Genomic DNA, 27,857 nt, shown 5'->3' with positions numbered 1-27,857 from the left:
CAATCCTCCACCATCCCCTCTTCCTGTGGAAAAAGCAGTAGGCATAAACTACTGAGGATCTTTTTGGAACGCAGTGACATTTTCAGCTTGTGGCTGAGTGTTGCTCAGTGCATTTTTAAGTGAAGTCCTCCTCAAGAAAATGCCAAACTGGCCACAACTTCACCCTTCTGCATCCTCACATGCTTTTTTTGTGTGCGAATGCTGGTTCTAAAGTGACAGGTGTGTCAGGTCACAGCATTATAACCCCCTGACAAATACTGTGTATGTCCCCTTGGTGCTTCGAAATACTTCTAACCTGTTGTGGTTTTGAATGGGATAGTTTGGATGTTTTATGGTTTCTGGCAGTGGGCTGTAGTTGGATCCTCGGGTTCTGTGGATTGTGGGGTGGGGTCTTTGTTCATCCGGCTTGTTTTACAGCTGTTAAGGAATTTTTGCATTGTGACAGAGCACATTGCTCTGCTGAAGAAGCTTCTACCATGAGGTAGAAGTCAAAGTAATGTCTGCATGAATGCCACAAGTTTCCCATCGTTTTGTTTCATTTTGCAAAACGATCACTTCACCTGTCAGAGCTGGCAGATCTGTGTACATTGAAAATCAACTACCTCTCACTTACCTGCTGTTATGTTCTCTTATGAAATGAATGATTTATTGTGTTGTACAGGAAGTGCCGTTTGATGCCCTCTGTTACATGACCGGTGAGTGTAACTACGGCGGGCGAGTGACTGACGACTGGGACAGACGAACCCTGCGCACGATCCTCTCGATCTTTTACACCCCAAAGATCATCCAGGACCCTGGCTACACATTTGACCCCAGTGGGCTGTACTATGCACCAGCTGAGGGAGATGTAAGATATACAGAATCTCAGATAAGATTTTTTTAAACGAATCACCTCTTTGGTTAAGGTCTGGCTGTAGGCAACAAAATAAGCACAGGATTTATGGTACTATGTCAATACCAGGGAAATGTTTTTGCAGTATTCATGATGCAAAGTCTCACTGATCTGAGTTGTCACTGTCTCCTTTAGTCACATTTAGTAACTTCTCGTTACTTTTATTATCTTCAAAATGTGTGTTTGGTGCCACAACAAAAACTCCATCTCACTCCTGTTTATGGACCAAATATAATGTGTTTTTTATCAGGCACACTCCATTTCCAGGGACAATAACTGACTTCAAACCTCATGATCATATGCTCAGTTCAGACTTATGGTAGATGCACTACCGGTCAAAAGTTTGGACACACCTTCTCATTTAATGTTTTATTCTTTCTTTTTATTACTGTTTTATATTGTAGATTCATACTGAAGATAGCTTCATGATGTGGTCTCCTAAAATGGTTTCACTTCACAGGTGTGCTGTGTCAGGGTTCATTTGTGGAATTTCTTGCTGCCTTAATGGGGTTGGGACCATCAGTGTTGTGCAGATGTCAGGTTGGTACACAGCTGCCAGCCCTATTAAAAATGTTAGAATTAATAATATAGTAAGAACCAATCAGCTAAGTAGAGAGAAATGACAGTTCATCATTACTGTAAGAACCAAAGGTCAGTCAGTCTGGAATCTTGCTAAAACTTGTGTTCCCAAAAAACCATCAAGAACTACGACAAAACTGGCTCAAACAAGGACTGCCACAGGAAAGGAAGTCCAAGAGTCACCTCTGCTGCTGACATTAAATTCATCAGAGTTGCCAGCCTCAGAAATCGCAAGTTAACAGCACCTCAGATTAGAGTCTATATAGATGCCACGTAAGGTTCCAGTAGCAGACACATCTCTACATCAACTGTTCAGAGGAGACTGTGCGAATCAGGCCTTTATGGTCAAATAGCTGCTAAGAAACTACCACTAAGGAAAAGAAAAAAAGCAGGTCAGATTTGTTTGGGCCAAAAAACACAAGGAATGGACATCAGATCAGTGGAAATCTGTGCCTTGGTCTACTCCAAGTTTGAGATCTTTGGTTCCAGCCTCTGTTTCTTTGTGTAACACAGAAAAGGTGAACGGATGGTCTCTACGTGCATAGGTCCCAACATGAAGCATGGGGGAGGAGGTGTGATGGTGTGGGGGTGCTTTGCTGGCGACACTGTTGGGGATTTAGTCAAATTTGAAGGCACACTGAACCAACATGGCTACCACAGCATCCTGCAGTGACGTGCCATCCTATCTAGTTTGTGTTTGGTTGGACCGTCATTTATTTTTTAACAGGTCACTGACCCCAAACTCAGCTCCAGGCTGTGTAAGGGCTATGTGACCAAGAAGGAGAGTGATGGAGTGCTGTGCCAGCTGGCCTGGCCTCCACATTCACCTGACCTATCCCACCTAGGGTGAGATGGACCACAGAGTGAAGGCAAAAATGGCCAACAAGTGCTCAGCATCTGGGAGCTCCTTCAAGATTGTTGGAAAACCATTTTAGATGACTGCCTCATAAAGCTCAACGAGAAAATGCCAAGAGTGTGCAAAGCAGTAATTATAGAAAAATATAAAATGTGTTTTGAGCTATTTCACACTTTTTGTGTTCACTACATAATTCCATATGTGTTCATTCATAGTTTTGCAGATTCTCACTGAAGCAACAATGTAAATAGTCATGAAAATAAAGAAAAACCATGCAATGAAAAGGTTTGTCCAAACCTTTGACTGGTAGTGTATGTGTGCTGTATGAATGGATATGTGTGATTGGTGTTTTTGTTTTTTATATTTTCTATTCTTTACCCTGCTAATCAAAATGTTGCCTGTAGACTCTGATGAAAACTACATGCTGAAGGCATCGACAAAATAATACAGTTCTTCTGTATTATAAGAAGAACTGTAAGTGTATCTGTGAGTGTTCCTTCAGCTTTAACCTCTTCACATGTTCTACTCCTCAGTATTTGCCTCGATGTCACAATATGTCAACCAGGTTTAAGTGCAGTCTGCTAAACTAGCAGATGCTGAGTTTGTTCCTGCTGTTGATTTTTTGATATATAGTACAGCATAGGTATGTTATTCACTCGTGTTTTCATTCATATTCAAATATCAGTTACACAAAGCTGCTGGCAGTATCATTGCCTTAAAATTCAATAAAAGTAAACCTGGCAGTTTTTCAAGGAAGCATATTGCAGGACTCCTTTGCATTGTTGTTGAGCTACCTTTAAAAAGTCATTAACAGATAAAATGTGTGTAACAAGACACAGCAGGAAGCCACCATCAGTGAGGGCTGATATATTTGTTAACACTAGTACAATCTATGGTGCACACCATTTTATTTGGCATTTAGTTCTCCAGCACTGCACCCCCCTCCAACCACATCTTTTATTCATGAAGCCACATTTACATAGTCATTAAAATAAATGTCAGCAATCTAAGGAGCCGACTTGTTTTTCAGCGAGTGTTATTACTCGAGATGTTTCCTGATGTTGCGTTAAAAAATCGTCCTCTTACTTCACTCGTCCCCTCTCCCTCTGTTTTCTGCATCTCTGTCGCAGTACGACAACTACATCGAATATACCAAGTCGCTGCCACTCAATCCGTCACCAGAAATTTTTGGCATGAACGCCAACGCAGATATCACCAAGGACCAGGCTGAGACTCAACTTCTGTTTGACAGCATCTTGCTTACACAGGTAATGCTACCCTGACCCTTGATAAGTCTGTATTGTATTGATCAGCTGTCACAGGAAGTTCAGACACACATGAGTAATCTTTTAGGAAAAGTAAACGGGCATATCCAGGAGTAGTTTGTAGAGATCTTTTTTTACTACCACAGAAATGGAAAAAAACAGCACTGAGGCCAGACCTCGGCACAAATTAAAAAACGAGCCAGCAGCCTTTGGTTGCTTCCCAGGCCAAAGCGCCCCCTCTTGGCCAACATCCCAGATGCTCAGCTGGAATGACCCCACCCACTCTGACCCCGCAAATACATAACACACAAACAAACACAAAATAAACAGACCGGAATACATGCATGGGAACACATTTACCTAGGCACCAAAGTTATTTCTCCCATAAACACACACAGCATCGGTATGCCTCCTGTGGATCTGTTCTAAATATTTTATCGGCCTGCATTAAAATGCACCGTGCAGCATTAATTAAAAACAAAAAAAAATCTAAATAAATATTGCAGTTGCTTTTAGAGAGACTTCTCAAAGAGCAACATTGTGCTTTGAGGCTGCAGAGACACAGTCACAGTGGCTTTGGTGGAGCTGTGTGATCCAGCATCATTATAGCTCAGCTTTGTTAGACGAGGTTAGCTTGTTCAGGATTATATATCTTACCGCTTCCCCGCTCCAGTCGATGTTTGATGGAAATCAAATGTGAGGGATTTTGCATCAAGGCCTACTCGAACATGAAAGAAGTGTGGCTTCTACTGCAAAGTGGAAAGGGGTTTTTATTTATCTGTGTATCCATTTATTTAAAGAACCACCACAGTGTCTTTGACTTCTGAAAAAATATTTCTCTATGCTAGAAGTTTTAAAGTGGATCGACACACAACACTAGAGAAGAATTCCACATTCAGCTCAGCATATATAGTGAAAGTGTATTTTTATAGCATCAGACCTGCGTTGCTACAAAGACAGAATTATCTCCACATGCATCGTGACTTCTGGATCTCAAGTTAAAATTAGAGCTCCATGCAGTCTGGCATTTATTCGTATAAATTCCATTCAACAAGATTAATAATGGCTCCAGTCATGTGTGGACTTCATTAGCATCTAATACGATCTCATCAGTCTCAATGACCGATAAACAGGGAGACACTTCAAATGGAATGAAGCAGCTATTTATCATTCTCCTACTGTAACCCTGTTGCCATCAGCCAATGATTATCCATTACCGCTGGCTAGTGACTAAGCATCATATAGGTAAATGGTGCAAGTTGGACTAAGAAGAAAAGCGTAAGAATCACAGATTAGAGTGAATAATTATCACCATGAATGATCATTATAATTGTTGATAAGAGTGTGTCAAATTACTGCGTGGGAGAAATCGGGGGTAAAATGCAGTGAAGCCTTTCATCTCGCGCTGTATGATGAAATCCTGAGATTATACTTGCAGTGATTCCTCTGTGGACAGTGTTGCAGCTATAACCTGAGAAATGTGTACAAATTAAGAAAGAGAAGGTAAAATAAAATATAAAAACGTTGATATTCTGTGTCATTCCGTGTTCTTTTAGATGCATAAAATGTGAATCACTCAGGCACAAAGATGATGAAATATAAGCAAAGTCGAGTCAGAAGTCAGGCCCTCTTAGCATCAGGGTCTTTTCAGGATCAGAATAGCACTAGTGCAAATGAGTCTTTAAAAGAGAATACATAATTTGACAAGTCAAAGACAGCAAATGATAATTTTCCCTAAAAAATATGAACTTTCAATCGAGTGAGAACCCCACATCCTGCCTTCCCTTCTCATCAGCCCTCTGTCGCTCTGTTGTGCTCTATGTCTCTGATCAGTCCCGCTCTTCAGGCGCAGATGCCAAATCCTCAGATGACATGGTCTTTGAAGTGGCAGCTGACATCCTCAGTAAGCTGCCTGAAGACTTTGACTTGGAGGCAGCAATGAGCCGCTTTCCTACCAGCTACAACCAGAGCATGAACACAGTGCTGGTGCAGGAGATGGGTCGCTTCAACAACCTGCTCGGCACGATCCGAGACTCTTGCATCAACATTCAGAAGGCCATAAAGGTACGTGGAGAAAGGGCTGGAATGTATCTGCAGTAAATTTGAAGAGTGTCTTTTTTTTAAATCAATTTTCACAAGAGAAATATGAAAATATCAAGAATTAAGTGTCGTCACTCAGCAGCCATCTGAGCAAAAGCCTCTAACTAAATAACTGAAAAGAGAACCATGAGTCTTATTTCAGTGGTCATGGGATATAAAAACACTATTATGAATTACTTATAACTCACTTCAAAAAAGCAACACGATCAAAGTGTGTGGCTCATCCCACCAGAGCACAGAGAAAATGTGCTGGTTTACATTAAGGAGACTGTCAGATGAGAAAAAGTACTCCTGGCTCGATCTTTAGTATGATAACAGATATATCAGCAGCCGCACACTTGAAACTGTCATGAACTTCAACTGTGTACTTGCAAATGTACAAGATGACTGGATCATATGTTTCCCAGTTGGACTCTGTGGTGGCTCTCTGGGAGACAGGTGAGACACTTGGCATTCAGGAGTTTTCCCATCACTTTCTATTGATCGTTTTGAGAGTGCCACGGCTCTCCTTTATACCGCCTCTGGGTAATACCTGACCTACCAGAGAGGGGAGTAAGCATTAAGTGTTTAAGTCTGGTCCAGGTCTCAGGAATCATTGTTGTCTGGATATTGTCCAAATGCCAAACGCTGTGTAATTGCAGTAAATTTGTGTAAGAAAAACAGTTACGCCAAATGATGAATCATCATTGATTTTACATTTCTGTTCAGTGAAAGTAATAATTCATGTGTGGACGCACACCTCTGCTGAATGATTATAGAGGAAACAGTGGTAATGCATCCTCAGAAATCAGATACTATAAACATTCAGCAGAATACAGTTGGGTGCAACAACCTAATACACATCCTCTCTTTGTTAAACCAGGGAAAGTGTTGACATTATCCTGCATATAATTTTTGTCTACGTAAAAGTCTGTGTGTTACTGTTATTGTCATCATACAAGCAGTGTTGCTAAATTATACACCAGATAAATCCATGAGCGAGGATCCACAAGTATTACAGGAGTCTGAGCAGTTGCACTCCCAAATAGATTCTAACACCTTCATATAATTTTGATTAGTTATTTTACTCTTTTCTTAAATTGTGACAAACACACTTGGAAACTTGGAAACAGCATTCGATGATTGACTGTAATTAGACTAAATGAAATTAATAAAGCAAAGTTCCTCTGCATATAACTGCAGTCCTGTTGTTCAAAGGTTAGAAAAATAAGCCTAGACACTTGCGTGCTTGTCTTTGTAAGTTTAATGAACACATCTCTTTCTGAGATGTTCCATCGACACCAGACTGAAGAGAAAGCCCAAGACTCACAAGGGGAACAAAGCGCATCATAGTTCATTGTGGTATCAAAGGCCCCCCACAGAACAGTAAGAGTTCCCCATTACGCACCTGTCTGACTCCCGCTAGCTTCAAAGAAAGTTCAACACATGTGTGTGATGTGTGGGTGTGTTTGTGTGCAGGGTCTCGTGGTGATGTCTGCAGAGCTGGAGGAGGTGGTCAGCAGCATCCTGAAGGGTCGCATCCCAGCCATGTGGATGAAGAAGTCCTACCCCAGCCTCAAATCATTAGGAAGCTACGTCAACGACTTCCTAGAGCGACTGACGTTCTTGCAGGTGACTAAAACAAGAGAACTGCATCAAATAAGTGGGAGTCTGGTCTGTTGACTGGAGTTTAGTTATAAGGATCTGACCGTTTTGCTTATGTTTGAGCCAAAAGTGAGCATACTTGGATGAGATGGTGGCTAGTGAGTTTGTTTAGGAAGCTGCATTTGAAAAGTGCACAGGTGTAACAGAGAAAGTAACATTTTACTTCCAGCCCATCTAAGTCCTTTACTGTGAATTAAGCTCATGAACTTACCAGATCAATGCATTAAAATTTTCCTACATGCAGCACAAGGCGATAAACATCACCAACAGGTTCAGATCAGCTCTTCAAGTTACAGGAGCGAGGCCTCACAGGCCGTGTTGTTCAGCCCTAATGTCGATCACTCACCAGGTTAAAATGGAAAAAATCTATGCCTACAGTTTTAATGGATGAAGGTCTAAAACTTTCGGAGAGCATCTTGGGGTTAGTATCTTGCCCAAGGATATTTGGCATGACTGGAGCAGACAGGGATTGAACCACCAGCCTTCCAATTAGTGGAGAACATGAGCTAAAGTCGTGCCTTTATATAAGTCAGGTATTATCACAGCACAAAATAAAAATAGTAAAGCTGATTAAAAATTAAATAACAACATAAAAATGTTTTAATAAGGTATTAACCGCATTTTTTATACATAAGTGTTATGGATGAAAAACTTAAGTCATTGCATACTTTTGCTGTATAACGATCTGCCTTAAGCTGTGCCACACTTGGCACACTTACACAAGAGTGCTTTATTCCACAGTGGCTTATCAACACGGAGGAGGCAGGGAGATCTGCTGTATTATGCATTTTAATCATGAGCAGAGTTGGCACTGGAAACACTTGCAGCCACATGACCTACCATGTGAGTCTGCAAAGTGAAGCGCTTCATCGAACAGTGCTGTCAGTTCCCACGGCAGAAATATCCTCCTCCTGTTAGTACCCACTCAAATGAAAAGAATACTGTGTGTGTGTGCATCCACTCGCAACTCCCTAAAAGTGAGCTGGAAAGTGCTGTGTTTCTTAACTGTGACTGCATGTTTGTTTAGGAGATGTTGGTAAAAACAATAATCCCTGTTAACATTTATGAATACAGAAATCAGTACAAAAGGAGGAAAAATTGAACTTTTGACCCTACAGTTCGGGGATTTGGTGCTTTGTTGTTCTGTGAGAGGATTTTGCTGGTGTGGGTTGGGTCCACCTGCAAACCAGTACAAAGTTGCTCTAAAGATCATATTTATCATCTTTTCCAGGAGGACAATGCCCCCATCCAGACAGACGTGAGGGGTCTGTGATTGGATGAAATTGTGATCACTTTTGTTTGAGGGCTGTGGGTCGAAGGCTACAAGTGTTTTCCTATTCCTGTAGTGATTTCCTGAATTGGCAGGTTACATTTATTGTAATGCCACAGCACTAGCATGTGGCATGCTAGTGCATGCTAGTGCTGTGCCTCAGTGTGTGTCGCTTGATTTGTGGTCCAGACTGAAACATCTCAGGGATCAAGTGAAGAATTCAGTTTTCACGTTACAATCTGTCATTTAAATAACACATGTGCTGTAATTCCTTTTGTTTGTATAAGTCAGGAATTATCACAGGTTAAATTAGCAGCTCAACATAATATTAAACATATTGTACTTTAGTTACCTGCAGTGTGTAATGTTGACATGGACTTTCTTGTTCTTCTGTGCATTTATTTTTTGACTTGCTTTTCCTCACTGACTGTTTCGACTCTAAATGTCTTCTTTTCCTCTGTGTGTGTTCAGGACTGGTACGACAAGGGCGCGCCTGCTGTATTTTGGATATCAGGATTCTTCTTCACCCAAGCCTTTCTCACAGGCAGCCAGCAGAACTACGCCAGAAAGCACACCATCCCTATCGATTTGCTGGGCTTTGACTTCGAGGTCCTGGATGACAAACAGTACAATCAGCCTCCAGCGGACGGTAGGATGCTGCTAGGAGAAAGAAAACAGCAGATAGGATGAGGGAGCGTGGCCTTGGGTTAATAGTGTAAGCAGGGTATTAGGACAGGTTTTCTAAAGGCCCCTCTCATTAAATGAGGGTAAATAAAAGATACGGGGAAGATGGAGAGCACTTGTAGTAGGAAGGAATCTGAGAGATGAAAGAGGGGAATTCAAAATGAGGTTTCAAAGCAGAGAGCGAAATGAGAGGAACACAAGTGGTGGGTGTAGGAGAAGAAACAAACAGATGAAAAGTGACACAAGGCTGACTGAATACGAGAGAAGCAAAGTATAAAGCGAGAAAGTAAGTTAAAGTAAAGCATCCCTGCCTAGCATCCCTGCCTCTCTCTTACATGCGGGCCTGCATCAGCCCCTCGCTGTGCCTCCAGCTCCGCTGTGAGATTCTCAGTCAAAGTCTCACATAAAGTCTCATCCTCAATCAGCTCCCTGCTGGGCCCCCACCAAGCTAACACAAGCTATACTGCCAAGCTACAAATCTGACAGTGTGTTTGTGCATTTGGGTGTGTCATACTGTAGGGGTGCCAACATCTAGTTATCTCTAAGTCATGCCCCCTTTTCCAGCCTATTAGAGGAAGAGCCTGCTGCACTCTGCAAACAAGCAGAGGTCAGTTCAGCTTAATTCATGTAGAAATGTGTTTGTCCAAATCTGCAGTTTGTAGAAGGTAAGGTTTTAATATCACAGTAAGAATGAATTGTGTGTGTGTTTGTGTCAGGTGTGTACATCAGAGGTCTGTTCCTTGATGGGGCGCGCTGGGACAGAAAGACCAAACGTCTTGCTGAGTCCTATCCCAAAGTGCTGCACGACTCCATGCCTGTGGTGAGCAATCGGCATTGCGTTCATGTTGGTCCTCACCTTTTATTTCTAATAATTTTGTGCTTTTTATTGAATTTTTTGCAGCTGTTGTGAGCCCTCACAAGTACAGCGCATCCTTATGGAGTTTTTCAGGGCTAATAAACAGATTGAGCTCTGTTTAAAAACTGTTTCCTGATGTCACAGCCTAAAGGCATCATTTCGTTTTCACTCAGCACTATTTTCTATTCCAGATTTAAGCACCAGTGTCAAGGCAAAAAATCATGATGTGTATGGCAGAATAAGGGGGAAAAAGGCATTATTTGTAACCAGCTGATAATTCAGTGGAAAAAAACTTTGAAATGACTGGATTTGAAAGGCCTCGGTTGGAAGGTAAACGCTGCAGCGCGTGTGTGAAACTGGCTTATGAATGCCTTCCTGGTGAGGCCCCATGCAGAAACACGTAGAGAGAAGCGTGTTGGTTTACACTTTATATTACAGCTTGTGGATTTGAAAGCTCATTGTGCGCACTGTTAAATGAATTTGTGGAGCTGATAGCAAAACACTGCAGGCACCTGATCCAAAAAGGCCCCAAAAAGCCGTGTTGCATAACAAATTCTTACATAAAGTTTGCAGGGAGGAGGTTTATTGATTGTGCTTGTGTGAATCCCTCTGGCCATCAGAAAGAAAAAGTTTTTAATTGTTGCGTTGCTCGTAAACCCCAGTGCGACAGCTCTTACTTAAGAAGGGACAAATACTGCAAAGGAAGCGAGCAGCAGCCGCTGCGGGTGTAGCTGCTGCTTCACCCAGGAGGATGTTCTCTGGACTCGGCTGCAGCCTCAGCACTATTTTACATTCTGCCTGCAGGACACTTGTCTCCTTCCCATCCTTTTATTAATTAGCAGGGCATGCTGTGGCACATGAAAGCAGACTGACAGAGTGATGGAAGTAAGAGCCGGTGGCTCAGAGCAGCCACTGATCAAGTTTTCCTTACGGTTTGAATCTTTTCCATTCTCTCTTCTTCACAATGCAGTCAGCGCCTATGAATTATGTACGAGACTGACTTTTTTTTTTAATATTCAGACAGTTCAGGGCAAGTTATTAACAGAATCAGTTCTTGACAAGAGCGGAACTTAATTAAAAATGTGTTTATTATTTGTGGGGAGAGAAAAAAGCAGCACAACAGAGGCTGCCGCGCCTGCCTTTGAAATGCAAATCTTCGCTGAGGCGCCCGTTATGGAACCAGATGAGCAGTTTTTCAGGCTGCAAGTCTACAAACAGTTTTTGTTTTTTGGGTTTTTAAAGATGTTTTTTGGAGTGGCCCAGTTTATCCCTTTTGCATAACCAAGACTTCTTAATAGCCCAAGGGAGCTCTTGCTCGTTAATGCTATTGTTTTATAAGTTTATGTCCCCAAAGTTCCAATTTGTAAGTTAATGTTTGGATAACAAATCGAGAGCCAGGTTAGTTTCCACTGCAGCGATTGCTTATCGCTCCATCCTGACCTCTGAACCCCTTTGAAGACACCCACGCCCATCACAGTGTATTTATCCTGCAATCAGGGCTGTTTCCTTTTGTGTGTCATCAGCGGAGGCGAAGCAAACCCCCAAAGCCAGCTCAATTATTCCACCAGTCAAATCTTATGAAAGGAAAACAACCTCTACACAACCACGGCTGCTTTCCAAACTCTAAACAGAGCACACCCCAACACTTTGAGGTGCGACCACCCCATCCCGTCCCCTCTGTAACACTCTGTGCTTCTCTCTGTCAGATGTGGTTGAAGCCCATGAAGCGAGGCGACATTCCTGAGAGGATGTGTTATCTGGCGCCCGTCTACAAGACGAGCGAGCGACGTGGCACCCTGTCCACCACTGGACACTCCACCAATTATGTCATCGCCATGACACTCAACTCCAACGTTCCTGCGGAGCACTGGATCAGAAGAGGGGTCGCTCTACTCTGCCAGCTCAGCTCGTAGTCTCAGCTTTGACTTACGTCTGGATTTGTTTTACACTCTGACGTGTAATTAAAAAAAATTGGGAACAGAAACCGACGCAGGCTCTCTGGGCTTTTTTTTCAGAATGTTACAAACCTGCAACGCCAAAAAATGGCACCAATAATCATCCACAAAACACACAAGAGCACGTGTCGTACACAATGTCAGTGCCACGATGCATCAGCTGGACGACATCAGTGAGGCTGGTCGAGCTCCTGTAAAGGACCGCTTCACGCTGCACTGGATAATAACACAAACCACAATCTTCTCCTAAACCTAACCAAGCTTATTATAGTTAAATAAAACTACAACCAGATATCAAAAATAAACATTTTAGTTAACTGGTTTTGTGAACTTGGAAAACTAAAATGACGTAAAATATGGAGGTAATACATTTGGTTTTAGTACCAGTTAAAACATTTATTAAAACTTGCTGATGAGGGACTGATGGACACATTTCTTGAGGCTTTGAGTGTCTACAAGACCAAGAAGACATATGCCCTCCACACAATATCATAATCATTACAAAGTCTGACAGTGATCTAACAGAATAAAAACTAAACTCAGCCTGGTTCTGCCGGAGGTTTCTTACTGTTAAAAGGAAGTTCTTTCTTCCCACAGTCGCCAAAGTTCTTGCTCATAATGGGTGATACTGTTGGGTTTTCTCTGTAAGTATTATTCTAGGGTTTACTTTACAATATGAAGTGTCTTGAGGCGACCGTTGTGATTTGGCGCTGTGTAACTAAAATTGAATTGAAAATTGAAAACTGTAATAACACTGAACGTCAAAAAGTCGTTTCTTAACACCGAAACTTGACCAGTGAAAACCAGCAACTCGACCATAGAGACAAAAGCTGCACTCTCATACTTGTTTAACCTTAATTTACTTCACTGTCACCCCTCAAACCTCCTGATCTCAACTCCTTATAGGATTCTTAGCCCCAATAGTCCTGATCCAGATACCTGACACTGTGCAATAGCAGCATCGGACAGATACATGCGAACCCTAGAATAAAATCACAGCTTTTCTAATGAACAGGGCACTGACTCAGCTGCACAGTCTGTTTGGTTTCTTCATAGATCCATCTTCCAGGTCACTCATTTACAAACCAGCTTCAGCAGATAAAGTGAGGGGAGGATCGGCAGGAGTGCTGCCAACAGGCTCTCTTCCGCCAGTTTGTGCCGGTGTGGATAAATATGAGAGCCAGAGCGCAGTTTGACTGGTTTAACAAGCAATTATTACGCATTAGCTCGAGCAGATGTTCAGGTGATATATGTAAGAAGGAAACTGTGGCGGACAGAAGGTCTGTGGACTACATCTGCCAATCACCGGTGAATTTGTTGTGGTAAATATAAGAGACAGGCACCGAGGGGCAAGATTATGGCAGAACCATCAAAGATCAGGAGCCCACGAAGTTTCCAGAGTTTATTTTCCTTCCGTAGGGGAGAATGTACAGACAGGCAAAAAGCAAGGATATCATATTTTGCATTTTATATCCAGGTCACTAAACAAATATACACAGAGCAAAGCAAATATGATCATGGGCTTTCTGCCTGAGAAACAGTGAGGAAACTTTGGGCGATGTGTCACAAAGTCTTACTGAGCACTCGACAGGGCGGTAAATGTTTAAATTATTTAAAAAAAGAAAAATAAAACAGTCAATATTGGAGGAAAACAATCAAATAGATGTAAACTTATATTTTAAAAAGGGGGAAATAATAAGCTTCATTTGATTCTGAATTAAAATACATTCAGGTCCCATTGCACTAAAATTCCATGTGAACATAAGATGAAATAATAAAACACTTGTACAAAGAATAACCGTGCAGATAATAAGACGACTGCGGTCACGACATAATCTGCTTCAAAATAATAAAAAAATTTTAAAAAAAGGCTTGTAACACCGTCACAATACACCCTGGACAACCTCCCATGATCTTCACACAGTTCATTTAAAAAGGAACAAAAAGTTTTCACCGTTTTTACTCTTGCAGTACAAAGAATAAAAACACCCAACACGTCTGTACCGCTTCACTCATGCTTCATGCATGATTCAGTCAGATCAGTGAGACTCACGACGATTTACAGCCAGTTAAGACAGACGATGGATGTCACACAGTGACAGGATAACTGAAGTCTGCGTGCTCCAGCAGCTGAAGCTAGGATTGGTAGCTTTAGCATGTGAGCCACAGAGCAGCCAATGGAATGTCGGGGTGGGCGGGATGATGGGTGGCGTCAAGGACCAGCCGCTGAAAATCCACACTGTGGCAGGTTTGGGCACAGCCAGCATAGTGACTACACATGGTTGGAAAAATACTCCCATTAAATAACCTTTGTGCTGTGGATCGATAACCTGGTTAATCGATTACTAGAAGTGCTGGGATGTTTAGAAGCACTGGAGCGTACTGCTCATTGCGTCATCTGTCACAGATTGTCGGGAATTCATTCTTCAACAAACACTTTTAGCAGGAAGAATTTTTAGCTTCAACTTTTAGCTGCACAACAAGTGACGCTAGACAGACCTCATGTATTTACAGTGCATCCACAGATGTATGTCTCATCAGTGAAGATGAGACAACTGAACCTCCTACCATAACTACAGACCACAGTTTGGTCCAATGGGACAAAGCACTTTTCCTGAACTCAAAGAGGCACCCTAAATAAAAATCGAGTAAACTACAACACTTGTTATGAAGATAAAAATAATTTTAATTCACATTTTGAAGTCTGTGACTCTCAAAGAGGCCTAAGTAAGAAACGTTCTCATTTAGCTGGAGATAGTTAGACCCTTACAGAACAAAGTTGGCTGGACGTTTGCAGCATTTGGTTCCCAAAGTAGACAAAAAGAAAACACTGATTACTGTAAATGCTAGTGTGTAAAGGCTTTGGCAGCTGTTAGCAGCAGCTGTCAGTAACCCTTTTCAGACACGCTTTAAAAACAACAACTTTCATTTACAGGATCTGAATGTTCCCAATTTAGTTTTTAGATGCGCTCCATACAGACATATTTTGATGACTTTAGTCACATTGGCTTTGCGTGTATTTGCATCTACTCCCACTAAGAAACATTTGAGTTGGCGGTCTGATGCTTGCTGGTGGGAAACGGCCACGTTGTGACGGTGGTGTCATGTTACATCCCACCAGCAGCAGTAAAAACATTAAAAATCTCTAAAAACAGTTTTTGTCTCAATTATAACATAACTATTCAAAGCACTGAAGAAGAAGAAACCTATGTTTGAATTACAGAATACTCTCACTTGTTACCTATCCCATGTCTGAAAAGGGCTACTACAAAGGTTTAGTAGTCTTAAAAAAATTAGGCGGTAAAAGATAATTCTAAGGGCAAAACTAAAGTTAATGGCAGCAAAAATAAAATAAAAACTGAGTAATTAAGACAATCTCCCGCACACAAACAGCTGAATTCTTTTCTGTTTTGATACTGCAGCTTAAAACTGTCAGCGTGTTTTGCAGGTGAAGCAACACCAGCTAAAATGGTTTGTTCCACATGTAGCAGCCAGGTGGGGCCGGGCCGGACGTCGCTTTAAGGGCACTGTGCGATGCAGCTGTGGAGCTGCTCCAGTGGCCGGGGCTTGGCACGACTGCGTTTGATACACGACGTGATCACATAAGACGGCGACGATGGATGGCAGGTGAAACACACACCGCAGATGTACGCGGCACAGCTGACAGGACACAACACAGAGGGGATGAGAGACGAGGACACGGGGAGGTGTACGACGACAACACACTAACAACAGGTGATGATGGATAGGCGGCGAGCTGCTGAGCCGTGACAGCTGCCTCTCTGTATGAACACACGCCCTGCACCACCTCACTATCTACATTATTTTATTTTATTCTTTTAAACGTTCAGAACAGAGGAGGTGTATCCTGGTTGGGGCATAGCTTTGCTCCTCCGTCACTCTGCCTCTTTATGTTTCACGGGGAGCAGACAGATTGGAACTGACGGAGGAGAAGTGATGGAGGAGCAGAGCATAAACACCACTACCAGAGTCATGAGATATGCATAAGCTACCGCAGCATGTTTGGAATGGAGGCACAGGCCATGAACGAGACACGTTGCATGCAAGACCGGGCCGTTACATTGCAAACAGAGCAAGTTAAGGCCAAGAACAACACTGACACATCCAGCTCTCCCCTCCTTCTGCTTCCTCCACTAGAAGCCAAAATCGAAAACAATGCGGTCTTCGAAGATGGCGATGAGCAGCATGATGGCGAACCCAGTCAGCATGCCCAGGTTCTGCAGGATAAAGTGTCCCAGCTGGCACCGCTTGTGGTCCTCACTGTCCCCGTGAAGCATTTCTGGCAGCTATAAAAGAGACAAAGTAACCAGTTGGGATAAGACTCAGACTTTCTGGGATTAGCATTGCAGATCAGGAGGCAACGAGAATACGAGCGACTGCCCGTGTGTGGGAGAGGAGACGGAGTCGGGGGACAATTATCACTCTGGGGCTGTGAAGCGCGCTCAGCCAACTCACCATATCCACCAGAGCCACATAAAGGAACATGCCAGCTGTGATGGCGAAGATCCAGTTGGTGACATTGTGCGTGTACTGGCCCACCGCGGTGCCAATCAGCATGCCAACGTAGGCCATGAGGGCGGACAGCAGATTGTAGACAATAGCCTGCTTCACCGACATCCCGGCTTTCAGCAGCACCGCAAAGTCACCTGTCGGCCAGAAGACACACTCGTTTAAACAACACACACACACACACACACACCACGCACACACGCACACACGCACACACAGTGTGTGTGAGGTAAAAGCAGAATGACAGCTGTATGTCTGACTTCTGTTTACCGTCTGAAGAGTGACATGCTCTTTGTGGAGTACGAACTCCTCGGTGAGCAGCGAGGCTCACTTCGTGTAGTTTTATTTATTTTTCCGGTTTATTCCATGACTCACTTCGCCTTCAGTGATGAGGTGAGCTTGTTCTAAACAAACCTTCCCACACGCATCCACCACCACCACTTTGTCTTCACATAGGTGGAGGAAAAAACCAGAGCCGCACTTCATATACTTATGATTACATATGCATGCAGTAGCCTCTCTACCCTCTTCAATCATCGCCGGGGCCAAATGCGAGAAGAGGCCCGAGTCTCAGCGGAAACGCCCTGGATTTGGAGAGAGAGATGAATACTGAGAAGGGGGGTGGCCTACATTTCCTGCGCCGTGTAACAAGCGGCCTCTTTTCCTCGCTAATTACCACAATGAATATATTACCACTCTGCTCTCATCCATCAATCAACCCCGGAGAAAAGAGGAGAGAACTTAACAGAGACGGTCCACGCACACCTCGCTTCACTGGCATTTTTTTGTCAGCCCCCCCTCTTCAACTTCTCCTACTTCCCCCCCGTTCCAAACCGTCAGACACTCAGACACGCCTGCTGCCGCCTCATCTACCGCAATTAACACACCCATCACTGCCAATTAGTTTCACTCTGGGTGGTTAAAGAACCCTTATAATCATCATCTTTTCCATCCAGCTGCCAGTCGGGGGACAGTCTTTGTGTTGAGGAGGAGCTGAGAGGTGCACTTGTCAAACTGCTGCGTTTGTCTGACAAGCTGCCCGACGGGGGTGAAGGCACGACAGCGAGCGCTGCTGAAGAAACGGGCACCGAATCAACAGGAAATGTGAAATTACGCGGGGACAAAGGGACCGAGCTCGCATATCTCCACATACCGCTCGAGACGGTGCTGCAGCAGTTAGCCATCTGGAAACTTAAAATAGAGAAAGGATTTTTAAAAATGTGTTCTTTATATATATCTACATATCTATAGATAGATATAGATCTATCTCTATATCTCTAGATATAGAGATAGATAGATATATATGCTGATTTTTTTATTTTTTTATTTTTGCAGACGGTCATTAACTGGTACTTTCTGCTAAGCGCTTTAATATTACAGACTCAAAAGCCTGTTTCTTCTCCTTTACTCATTTTCCCTCTAAAACACAACAATAAGAGAACAGGGTGCTCTTGATCAACACAAGGGGAGGGGGCAGCCAGACAAACCTAGGTTATTATTCACCAGTTCACACGCAGCGGTAATTGACACTAGTCTATTCATCAAGAACACAAACGAGGCAATGAAGCTGCAGCACAATGAGACACATCATCAGTACTGATCTGCTGTGGACGGGCCCATTGTCTGTCTTCTTTGCCCCATCCTCTTCATCTCTCCATAAACAAACCGGCAGAGGAGAGCACTGCGGCGTTATTTACAAAAAAACAAGCATGCCTGAACAAAGCTGCTCACTGCTGCTGAATCGCAGTGAATCACACGGCTCCTCAGAGGAGGATAGCTGAATGCAAACGAGAGCACCGGCAGCTGTATTGAACAGCGTGTGCCAGGCTCAGTATATCATCTGCTCTGACAGATATTGGCGAATCATCTCAGTGCCGTCGTGTGAAAGCCATTAATTTACAAAAAAACCCAGCATTTTTCTGGAGTGAAGAGCACAGCGCTGATTATTGACGCCACTGGTTTTTTAACAAGTTTTCAAGGGACGGAGGGTCGCGAGACTCGCTCTGATTAAAGTTTCAGTTCAAGTAAGACGAGAGCTTTTCAGCACGAGGCGGTGATTTAGACGCTGATTATCATTACGGGAACCAAAGCCTCCACAAAACAGCTTTGTTCCACTTGTTGAATAAATGAAGCGTGCAGTGTCTTGTGTGTAATGAGTAAATGAGTTGCTTTTGACAGTTTTATTTATTTTATCCCCCCCTTCACAGTGTCTTAGTGCACGTACCGAGTTCATGAGGTAATTCGTGGCAGAAAACAGCCACTGATGTGCTGATGCCACCTGTCAGGTTTGCACTGAACGCAGCGCCTGTAGAGTGAAAAGAGAAAGAAACAGACCATTAGAGGAAACTACAGACTGCTGTGCATCTACCAGTCAAATATTAATCTTCTGCCAAAAGACTGCTGGTGTTAGCTTCATGCTTGGTATAAAAAAAAAAACCCCCAAAAAAACCAAAAACTGTTTTGCAGGAGACCAACAGCACCGTGTTTCCAGACTTCAGACTTCACATAGACCCATTAGGGCTTATTTTCTGTCAGACATGTGCCGTTACATGACTGGATGTTTATATTAAATGACTAAAGTGAAGAATTTCATCTATTTAAAAGTGATCTCAGATCTAAAAGCTCAAGCTTTTATAAACTCTAAAACTAAAAGCTCGAGAGACAGATATGGGAGCTGGGAGTGATATCATGCCCAACCGGACTGCATTCCAGCATAGTCCTCACTGCTTTCCTCACCTAATGGGCATCATTTGGAAAACTGCTGGTATTTCAGTCTCTGCTTTCAGTGCCACTGGATTTAAATCCTGTATACTGGTGAGTTACAAAGTCATGGTACCTATGGCGAGGCCATCGCTGAAATTGTGCATGCCGTCTCCCATGATGACCATCCAGGCAATGCTGGCTATCCCAGCGTCCTTCATCTCCTGATCCGAGTGGCAGTTTCCTCCATGAGAGTGACCGTGTCCGTGCGAGTGCTTCTTGGTTTTACGTCCATTCTCCTTGGTGGGGGACTGACTGAGGTTTGCGGGTGCCAGCGGCGTCTTGTTGGTGGGAGAGTCGGGCGTCTGGAGCTCGGTGAGCTGCGTGTCGTTGTGGCTGTTGTCGCAGGAGACAGCTGTGCTGTCAGGGTCTGGCAGAGGGAGGAAATGTTAACGGGAGGACCAAAGGAGCTAGAGCTCGTAAACTGCTGTAAAGATTCACGAACAAACACTAACCTTCATTGAGCGGCTTAAGGTGGAGCCACTCTGCATCAGAGCGCCGATTTAACTTATGATCTGACAACTTCCTGCCAATCTTGCCCTCCTCATTCACCTTCTTCATGCCCTGTGAGCAACAATGCTCATTATATATATATATTTATACACATTTCTTACACTGTGTTGCTTCAAAAGAGTTTGAACAAAAGACAAAACCTAAGGCAGAAACAGAGGTTTGGCGTCTGATGACGGCCCACTCCATCACCTGCAGCTGGATCAAGGTAACTCACCCTCTGGTCTTTGTAATGCTTAAACATGCCAATACAGTGTTCGATGATGAAGAGGAGGTAGATGCCGGCCAAGGCTGTAAGCCCCTTCCACACTCCATCAAAAGCTGTTGCCATATCTTCTTCCTGGTCGGCCCCATGTTTGCTGTGATCGTGCTGCCCTTGAGACTGAAGACAGGAAGAGGAGCAACAGATGACTGAGTGACACATGACATTCACACATTCATCAGAGCAGCGTAACCTCGACTCACTAAGAGGAAACAGTTACAAAACTGTTCAGTGGAACTGACGTTTTCATGTCATCAACACAAATGTGACACTGTTGTACAAAAACAGATGCTATAATTCTCCACAGTATACAAGTTACACATTTAACAGAGTTAACAGTTGCTGATTTCCTTTTCTACATAGATGTTAAGGCTGCCAAGTCTCGCGTCAGGTCAGAGGTGACATAACATTTGCAATAAATTCTCAAGATCATTTTGATTTTACTCAAAGAGTTTTTAATTCTATTCTAATAACATTTAATATAAAGAATTTCTCTTTTCTTTGACTTCATTAAATGTCTGTTACCATTTCACAGCGATAACATCAACGTGTTAAAATTAACTCAACGAAGCCCGAACCATGAACAAACTATATCAGTGTTTTTTATATGGAGCAAGCAATTTAGTTTTTTGGGGGACCAAAAAAAACAAACAACCAAAAACACACTGATGGTCTGGAGGTGTCACAACTCACAAAAACTCAGGTATCAAATATCACAACGGATGTGAATGGAAGTAGTTTGTGGTTCAGTATTTAAAAATGAAGAAACATGAAGCCACCGTTCTTCTGATTAACCCACAGAATCCACACGTTCTGGTTCGATTCATTTCCACTGACGGAGCAAGTTGTGCTTGTAGTTTTAGGCTTTTTGTCACAAAAAGGTCATTTCTGTTACCACTTTAACCCACTTCCATCGATTGCACAGGGGACTTAATGAAGTCGCCGCTAAGGCACCACAAAGACGTTATTCCTGTGTTTAGAAGCTGCCGTCTGTCTTTTGTACTTACGTGAGGCAGCAGGTGAAGGAGAGCGTCACCACTGAGCGTGCCCACTGCCAACGCTACCAGAAAGGTGAGCAGGAACTTGAAGCACGATTGCTTGAGGATGGGCACGAGTACGACCCCCAGCAGAGACAGCAGGCTGATGATGGTGATGGACACAAATCCCCAAATCCAGACCCACACTGGAGGAGGAAAAATAAACACAGAATAAATTAAATGATAAAATATGAGTATTATTTATCGGACAGCCTATTTTTTCCCCATTTGTTTGGCGAGGACTTTTTATTTTAGAAAAAAGGTACAAAATAAACGCTTTTTTCCATTTCCAGTCAAACAACGAGAGACGACACCATCAGCTGCAGCTTCATCACATGGCTCATGGCTGCAGGTGTTTTCCCCCCACATTGTTCACACGTGAAGGAAAGCATCCTCCAGAGGTTTTAAATCCACGTGTCCTTGTGATGACACACGATGCCTAAAGCAAAAAGCACGAGGTGACATTTCAGCAGAATTCTTCTCGCCTCATTTTTCATTCAAGGCCAGAGTCGAGAGACGTGAAGCGCCAGAGAAAAAGTGAGAAAGGTACACTATCATTTAAACTGTCAGTCGAGCTGTCAGCCCAGGACGGTCTCAGAAGCGAGAAAAAGTTTCGTCGTCAAACACGACAAAGTGTTTAATGTGGTATGAAATTCCATGCCGCACCAAAGCTGGTCCGTGCTCTCTAAAGCGATGCTGGTCCTTCACTGCTGACATTCACCTAAAGGACATCTATTGACTGAAACACTTAGTGCATGTAATGCACATATTACAGACAATTGACTTCAGGGAGGCTATTTGAGAACCATGACACGAAACACAAACAACACATTTCAGAGACTTTTTTGTTAACTATAGTTCGATGTAGCAGCTGTTTGTGAGGCCAAACAAGTTTTCTCCAAACTGTTTTCCATATGACGAACTCTTTAGGTTTTGGTGGAGCTTCAGTCATGCATACAGCCGTATCACAGGTGACACAGAGCCAGCAGGAAAAACCGACAGGCAGACCTTCCCTCCTCTTCTATTCGGCCCCAGGTGGCGGAGCTTTTGAAGACATGATCAGAAACATGTCTTACACCTGACGGAGTGGTCTTTAAAGAGGCTGAATCAAGCTGTTACTGTACCATTAGGCTGCTGTGGGATTTAAAAAAACCACTACCAAAGACATCTCTCCCCAAGCGCCAGGCTCACTGAGAAACAGGAGGCTGGAGATCCTCCTGGGGAAAGTATTGTGTACAAGTGGTGTGTCTGATGCTCGTAATTAGCTTTTGGGAAGCTACTCTTTTCCTCTGAAGCCATGAAAAAAGTCAGTATTTGACTTTAACAAATGGTATATTGTCTTACATTGTCTAACATCTGGATTAGATGCACGCAACTAATTCAGACTCTCCTTTAATTTGCCGTCAGGATCTGTGTGCGATGGATTTACTTGCTGACGCCCCTTTGACAGTGGAGTGAATTCAGAGCACAGGCCGAAGCTGAGCACTGAGACTCTTTGAGCCATTTGGATTCAGGCTGTAACGTGCACAACATTGTGCTGATGTTTTTTTATTCCCTCATTAATTAGACCGACTTGGGCTAAAATCCTCATAAACCTCCCAACATTACTCTCTGCAGTTTATACCCCGTAATGACGGGCATGTTGGATACAGTTCACCAACATCAATTAAAAAGGTTCTCCTCTCGCTGGCTCCTTCCCTCGGCTCTCCCTGTTCACTGTGTTCCCATACAGTACTTTGTGTAACACCACGCAGCATCATCTTTTAGTTGGTTCAATTAACTCGTGCCCGCAGGACTTCAGACTACTGGAAAATGCTTCGTTTTGACATTTTATTAAAGTCTTCACAGATATATTCATCTTGGCCACAAGGCTCTGGGTGTGAACTGAAAGCCCGCCCACCTTCCATTTAAATCTTCTGATTGCACAAGGCAGCCAATTGGATGAAAGCTGGCTTAAAAAAAAAAAGAGAGAGAAAGAAAGAAAAAAAGCCTTGTTTGAGATACAGACTAAACTAAAGAGCTGAACAAAGACCCAGTTTAAGATAAATAAAGATGATTTTGTTTGTGGATGGTGATCATGTAAAGCTACTCAAGCTACTAAAGGTCCCCTTTAAAAACTTTGACTTCAACGTGTTCAGAAAAGTGAACAGAAATAACTAAATCTTGCCTTTAATTTGAAATAATCCTGACATCAAAATATTTCCTCTGAGGAAAATGTTCCTCTCAAACTGGCAAAAGGGCGTGAATGACGAAGGCTTCTAACACGCCCACTTATAACATATGATCGCTCCAGGGCTCGCCATGTTTCCTCACACTGCAGGCCGTGAGTCAGCACACAAAAATACCACAAAATGCATCTGGCACACCCAAAGGATACCAGCCAGGGAGCATCTGACTGATCTGCCCTGCTGAGATTCACCAAGGCCTCAGTGGTTTATTCATGAATCATAACATGTATATATGCATATGAATATATGAAAATTTAATTTAGGTTTTCTACAATTCTTTTCTACTTTCTACTCTGCTTCCTCCCCAAAAGAAAATATCCTCGAACAACAAAGTCAAAAATGTTTAATTCGTAGCTTTAAAGGTTCTCTTGGACCAAAGCAAAGTGTTTGCGTCCTAGTATGAGTCACTACATATGTAATTTTAATCCTACTTTATGGTAAGAATGATGGGAAAGCCTGTTTTTAAGCAACTATCAGTGATTAGAGTACAACAAAGAAGTTATTTCTCCTTCGTATGTTAAACTTCAACCTCAGTCCTGTGCAGATCGCTGCTGCAAAGACGCAGTGAAGCATCAAGCCAGCAGCGGGCTTAGTAAAACAGGAAGGAAACGCTAATTTCAGGTAATCATACAAACAAGTTTTAAGAGCCACGTAACTTGTTGTAGGTCGGTGTTGTGTCAGCACAGCTCATATTTGTTGTGTATCCCTTCCAGCGTCTTCATGGATCTATTAGAGCTTCTTCGTTCAGTTAAAGAGAAAAGGATGCGCTGCGTTTCTGCAGAACATTTTACGCACTCTACTCCCACGAGAACCTTTGAAAAGTCAGCACTCTTTGCTCTGTCGTCTGCAGCTCACTCAAACAGTATGCTGAACCCGGCAGCGAGCGCAGCACAAGCCACGTCCTGCGTGAAAGCCCCTTGAGGCAGAAGCTGCTCAGCGATTTGACAGAAAACCAGAGAGCGACGCTGAACATCAAGACACCTCCGACCCCTCTGGAGTTTTCTGAAGGTGGAGGACTTTTCCCTGCTGAAGTGGACTTTAGTTTGATGAAGGCAGTCAAACAGAATCGAGTCGAGCTCGTCGTCCCCCTCCTTCCTTCTCTCTTAATATCACAGGACGATCCTGCCATCTGCACCTGTGCCAAGCCATACGTGGGAGTGAAAAGAAAGACTGCAGTCCGATGGTGCTTCTATTTAAAAATGAGCACGGCTTTGCAGAATCCCACTAAATAAAATAAAATAATTATTTTATATAAATTCATCTCATTCCTGCCCTGAGGATGCTTCAAACAGCTTGTATTTTCAACCCCTGAAAACCTGTTTTATTTTATTTATTTTTTACGTATCTGCAGAAATGTCACAATGCTAGCATCACAATGCTAGCATCCCCCCCACCTCAGCCAAAAGTGGACCTTTGGGATTTAAGAATCAGTCTGTGCATCATCCTGGTATTTTGGGGCATTTTAGGTATTAGTAACTGTATAATTGTTACAAACAAGAAACCCTCTTTATAATCACAACGGTGAGATTGATGGCCAAACCCTGATTGTTTGTTGCCAGCAGTTTTAGAAGCGTGACAGTAGAATTATACGAGTTATTCACAGCTCAGAGAACATGTTTATAAGTGCGCTCTACCTCTTGAAGCAGCAGACTACAGCTATTAGTCTCTTCAGAGCCGCTTTACTGATTCCACACATTACAAAGAGCGGCTCATCGTGAGACAAAACAGTCAATCTGTATTCAAATCTCTTCACTAACACTCACCTTGTTGTTTTTATTATAACCACCATTTTCAATGTACATTATATAAGTGAAGTTTTACAGATGAATGCTTTTCTATTTGTTGCTATCATGCGGAACAACGTGTAACCCTGAGAGGCAACTGTACATCAGCCAGACAGTCCATCGCCACATCACCGCAGGTCCTTCACACTCACGCAGCTCATCTCCCTCTCTATCTCATTACCTTTATCCAGCTGTGGTTATGTGGGCGGGTGTATGTATGTGTGTGTGCTTAGGCGTAGACATGGAGGTGGGCAGGGGGTTGCAGCAGGGCAATTTAAAGGCGGTGATAAGGGAACAGAGGAGAGAACGAAAGAGACCAACTTCTCTCCAATTACGCATCTCCTGTGAGCCACGGCTCAGAAAAATGGCCCCCGGTGTCGCTTAGGCTCTCCTAATTGGCACGGCGCAAAAAAAAGAGGGGAGTGGGGACCAGAAAGAAGTGAACTGCAAATTTTCCGAGCTCCCCCGCGGATGCCGGCAGGAGGTAAATGAGAGGCAGCTCTGCAGCTTGTGGCGACGTCTATGGTTGAATCTTGGTGCACCATTTCTGAAAATCTAGCGCCTCTAGTTTTGCACTAATGAGGAGCCGTTGCTGCCCTTTTGACTTGTTTGTGCAGTCCGCCTCGTCATCGTTACGGTTTTAAAAAATTATTATCATTAATGTTTTCAGGGGCGGCACACTTTGGCCTGAAGCCCGTATGGCACAGGTTTCTCCAGGAGGAAGTGTGTGCTTAACAATTAAGGCACTTTGGGAATTTCTCCAACCTCACAGCTGAACTTCAGTCCCTTTTGTCTAATTCTGTCCCCGGTGTAAACCTATCAAGTGTAAATCTGTCTTCAGTCACAAAAGCCACTCCTCTAATTAAAAGTAAATCTTATGACCCAAAGTCACTGTGATGTCTAATTTGCAGCATGTACACAAAAACAAACACACTTACACAGCAGGGGTCACACAAAACATGAGAACTCACAAACTGAGACAGAACTCATTATGCTTTTCCCTAATTTTCTGTCATACACAAACCATTATAATGCTGGATGTTCATATTAGACTTGGCCAAAGTTTCACATAATGAGGTCAGTCCATAGACTAATCCCACCAAGCCAAAAGACTCAGGCTGTTCAATTACAGCAGAAATCATAACTACAGTTATTTTCCACAAATAATAACAACTATCTTCAACTGTTTAATTTAACACCATGCAGCAGTAGCTACACTTGACCGAGATGAACACCATGTCTTAAGAGACCAACACGGAGACAGACAGAGTAAACCGTTAATAATCCTTCCACAGGTTCACCAATGGTAATTCTGGAGCTGCACTAAACAGCAAGTAAGTCTGAGCTTTCAGGACGCCGCTGTAAAGGAAGGAGGTGGGTGTGATTTCTATAGAAACGCTGAGCTTTGCTGTGAAAATTCATGGGAAAAAGTCTCATTGTCCCCTGGTTTGACTCACAGCTAGCTGCACAGTGTTCCTGTTGTTAGCCAAAGTCTGAGGATAACTAGTTTTATTAAGACTGAGCTTGTAGTTCATAGTTTGACTCAATACCACAACTACAAAGAGATGCTGCTGCTAATGATGTTTCTCAGGAGTTTCTGATCCTTGAAGGTTAAAGTTCTGAATTTTTTTCCAGCCTAACCTTGAAAAGTGACGTGAAATCAGTCCTTGACTAAATCGAATACCTACGTTTTTTTCCTTATGTTTTTCTTGTAAATTTATTGTTTTAATCTAGAGATTTTTTTCTCGTTATTATCCCCCTTCACACCTCATCTTTGCACAGGACAGACACTCTGAAATAACTTAAAGGGAGGCTGGAGATGAACTCACATTGAACTTACAGAGGATGAGCTACACCGAGGCCCATTATAAGTTAAAGAAAGATTATTTTTAAACATGAATCATGCAAAGCTACTCTAGCAGAAACCAAGAAAACAAATACAGAGCTGGAAACGAGCATAAGGTCCCCTTTAACTGCCACAACGTGATTAGACTGATTATTACACAAGTTTACAAAATACTGTAATTCCAGATGGCTTTGTGTAATCCATTCTGAGATTTACATGCTGAGCCCACCAATATAAACACATTAATGTACCGTAAAGCGTAAATTCAAAGAAACCCAAAGTTGTGCAGTCTGTCTTGTATTTTTGGTTTGCAGTAGCTGAGATTACTGCTCCTCCTTTGATTTGTACGAAGCTTTTATGGCTTCGAGTTTTATTTCACGACCTGTAACTCATTAACTTTTAAACGCTATGATTTTATAATTTGCATTCCCATAAACCTGCAAACGTTGTAAGGTCTCAGAGCAGGACTTAATACCGACCTTCTGTCTTTATAGCTCCGCTTTTGTCCTCTTTCGGTTTTCAGATTTTCTTTTTTTGAATATTATTGATTGAAGGATGTGATCAGAATACAAACTGAGAGAAGAAAGCTCACTGAAAGAAAGAAGTAGTTGGGCACTCAAAGGGACACAAACGGTCCTTCTTTGCTCTATTTAGAAAAGACAAAAAAAGGACCACTTGTTCACTGCCATGGCAACTGAAATAATTTAATAAGGAGAAGAGACAGATGGAAAGCTCCAAACACAGACTGTGAGTGCTGGAGTTAGGTGTTTGAATAGCCCAGAAATGTCCCGTATTAAGA

General features: G+C 42.9%; 2 protein-coding genes across 8 annotated transcripts in view; one reads left to right on the top strand and one right to left on the bottom strand.

Annotated features, from left to right (window-relative positions):
- dnah7 (dynein, axonemal, heavy chain 7) overlaps window positions 1-14,031 on the top strand; it is an 82,110-nt gene extending 68,079 nt beyond the window's left edge. For 2 of the 3 annotated variants that reach the window (XM_040027649.1, XM_040027648.1), the window contains 7 exons: window positions 662-847; window positions 3,458-3,595; window positions 5,426-5,656; window positions 7,151-7,303; window positions 9,078-9,255; window positions 10,007-10,110; window positions 11,853-14,031. In XM_040027649.1, coding sequence (XP_039883583.1) covers window positions 662-847; window positions 3,458-3,595; window positions 5,426-5,656; window positions 7,151-7,303; window positions 9,078-9,255; window positions 10,007-10,110; window positions 11,853-12,059 — 1,197 coding nt within the window. In that variant the 3' untranslated portion in view covers window positions 12,060-14,031. Of the gene's footprint in view, window positions 1-661; window positions 848-3,457; window positions 3,596-5,425; window positions 5,657-6,958; window positions 7,040-7,150; window positions 7,304-9,077; window positions 9,256-10,006; window positions 10,111-11,852 lie in introns of those variants that run through there. The other variant, XM_040027650.1, reaches the window with a different exon arrangement.
- slc39a10 (solute carrier family 39 member 10) overlaps window positions 13,491-27,857 on the bottom strand; it is a 38,246-nt gene continuing 23,879 nt past the window's right edge. For all 5 annotated transcript variants that reach the window (XM_040027657.1, XM_040027656.1, XM_040027659.1 and 2 more), the window contains 7 exons: window positions 21,171-21,346; window positions 20,119-20,283; window positions 19,847-19,955; window positions 19,468-19,761; window positions 18,856-18,936; window positions 16,578-16,768; window positions 13,491-16,408 (listed from right to left, as the gene is read on the bottom strand). In XM_040027657.1, the coding sequence (XP_039883591.1) occupies window positions 16,256-16,408; window positions 16,578-16,768; window positions 18,856-18,936; window positions 19,468-19,761; window positions 19,847-19,955; window positions 20,119-20,283; window positions 21,171-21,346 (1,169 nt within the window). In that variant the 3' untranslated portion in view covers window positions 13,491-16,255. The remainder of the gene's footprint in view (window positions 16,409-16,577; window positions 16,769-18,855; window positions 18,937-19,467; window positions 19,762-19,846; window positions 19,956-20,118; window positions 20,284-21,170; window positions 21,347-27,857) is intronic.

This window comes from Simochromis diagramma, unplaced genomic scaffold, assembly GCF_900408965.1.
Source record: "Simochromis diagramma unplaced genomic scaffold, fSimDia1.1 OVJJ01000343.1, whole genome shotgun sequence".
Classification (NCBI taxonomy): domain Eukaryota; kingdom Metazoa; phylum Chordata; class Actinopteri; order Cichliformes; family Cichlidae; genus Simochromis; species Simochromis diagramma.
The sequence above is the reverse complement of the archived record's forward strand: the minus strand, read 5'-3'. Positions and strand labels throughout refer to the sequence as shown.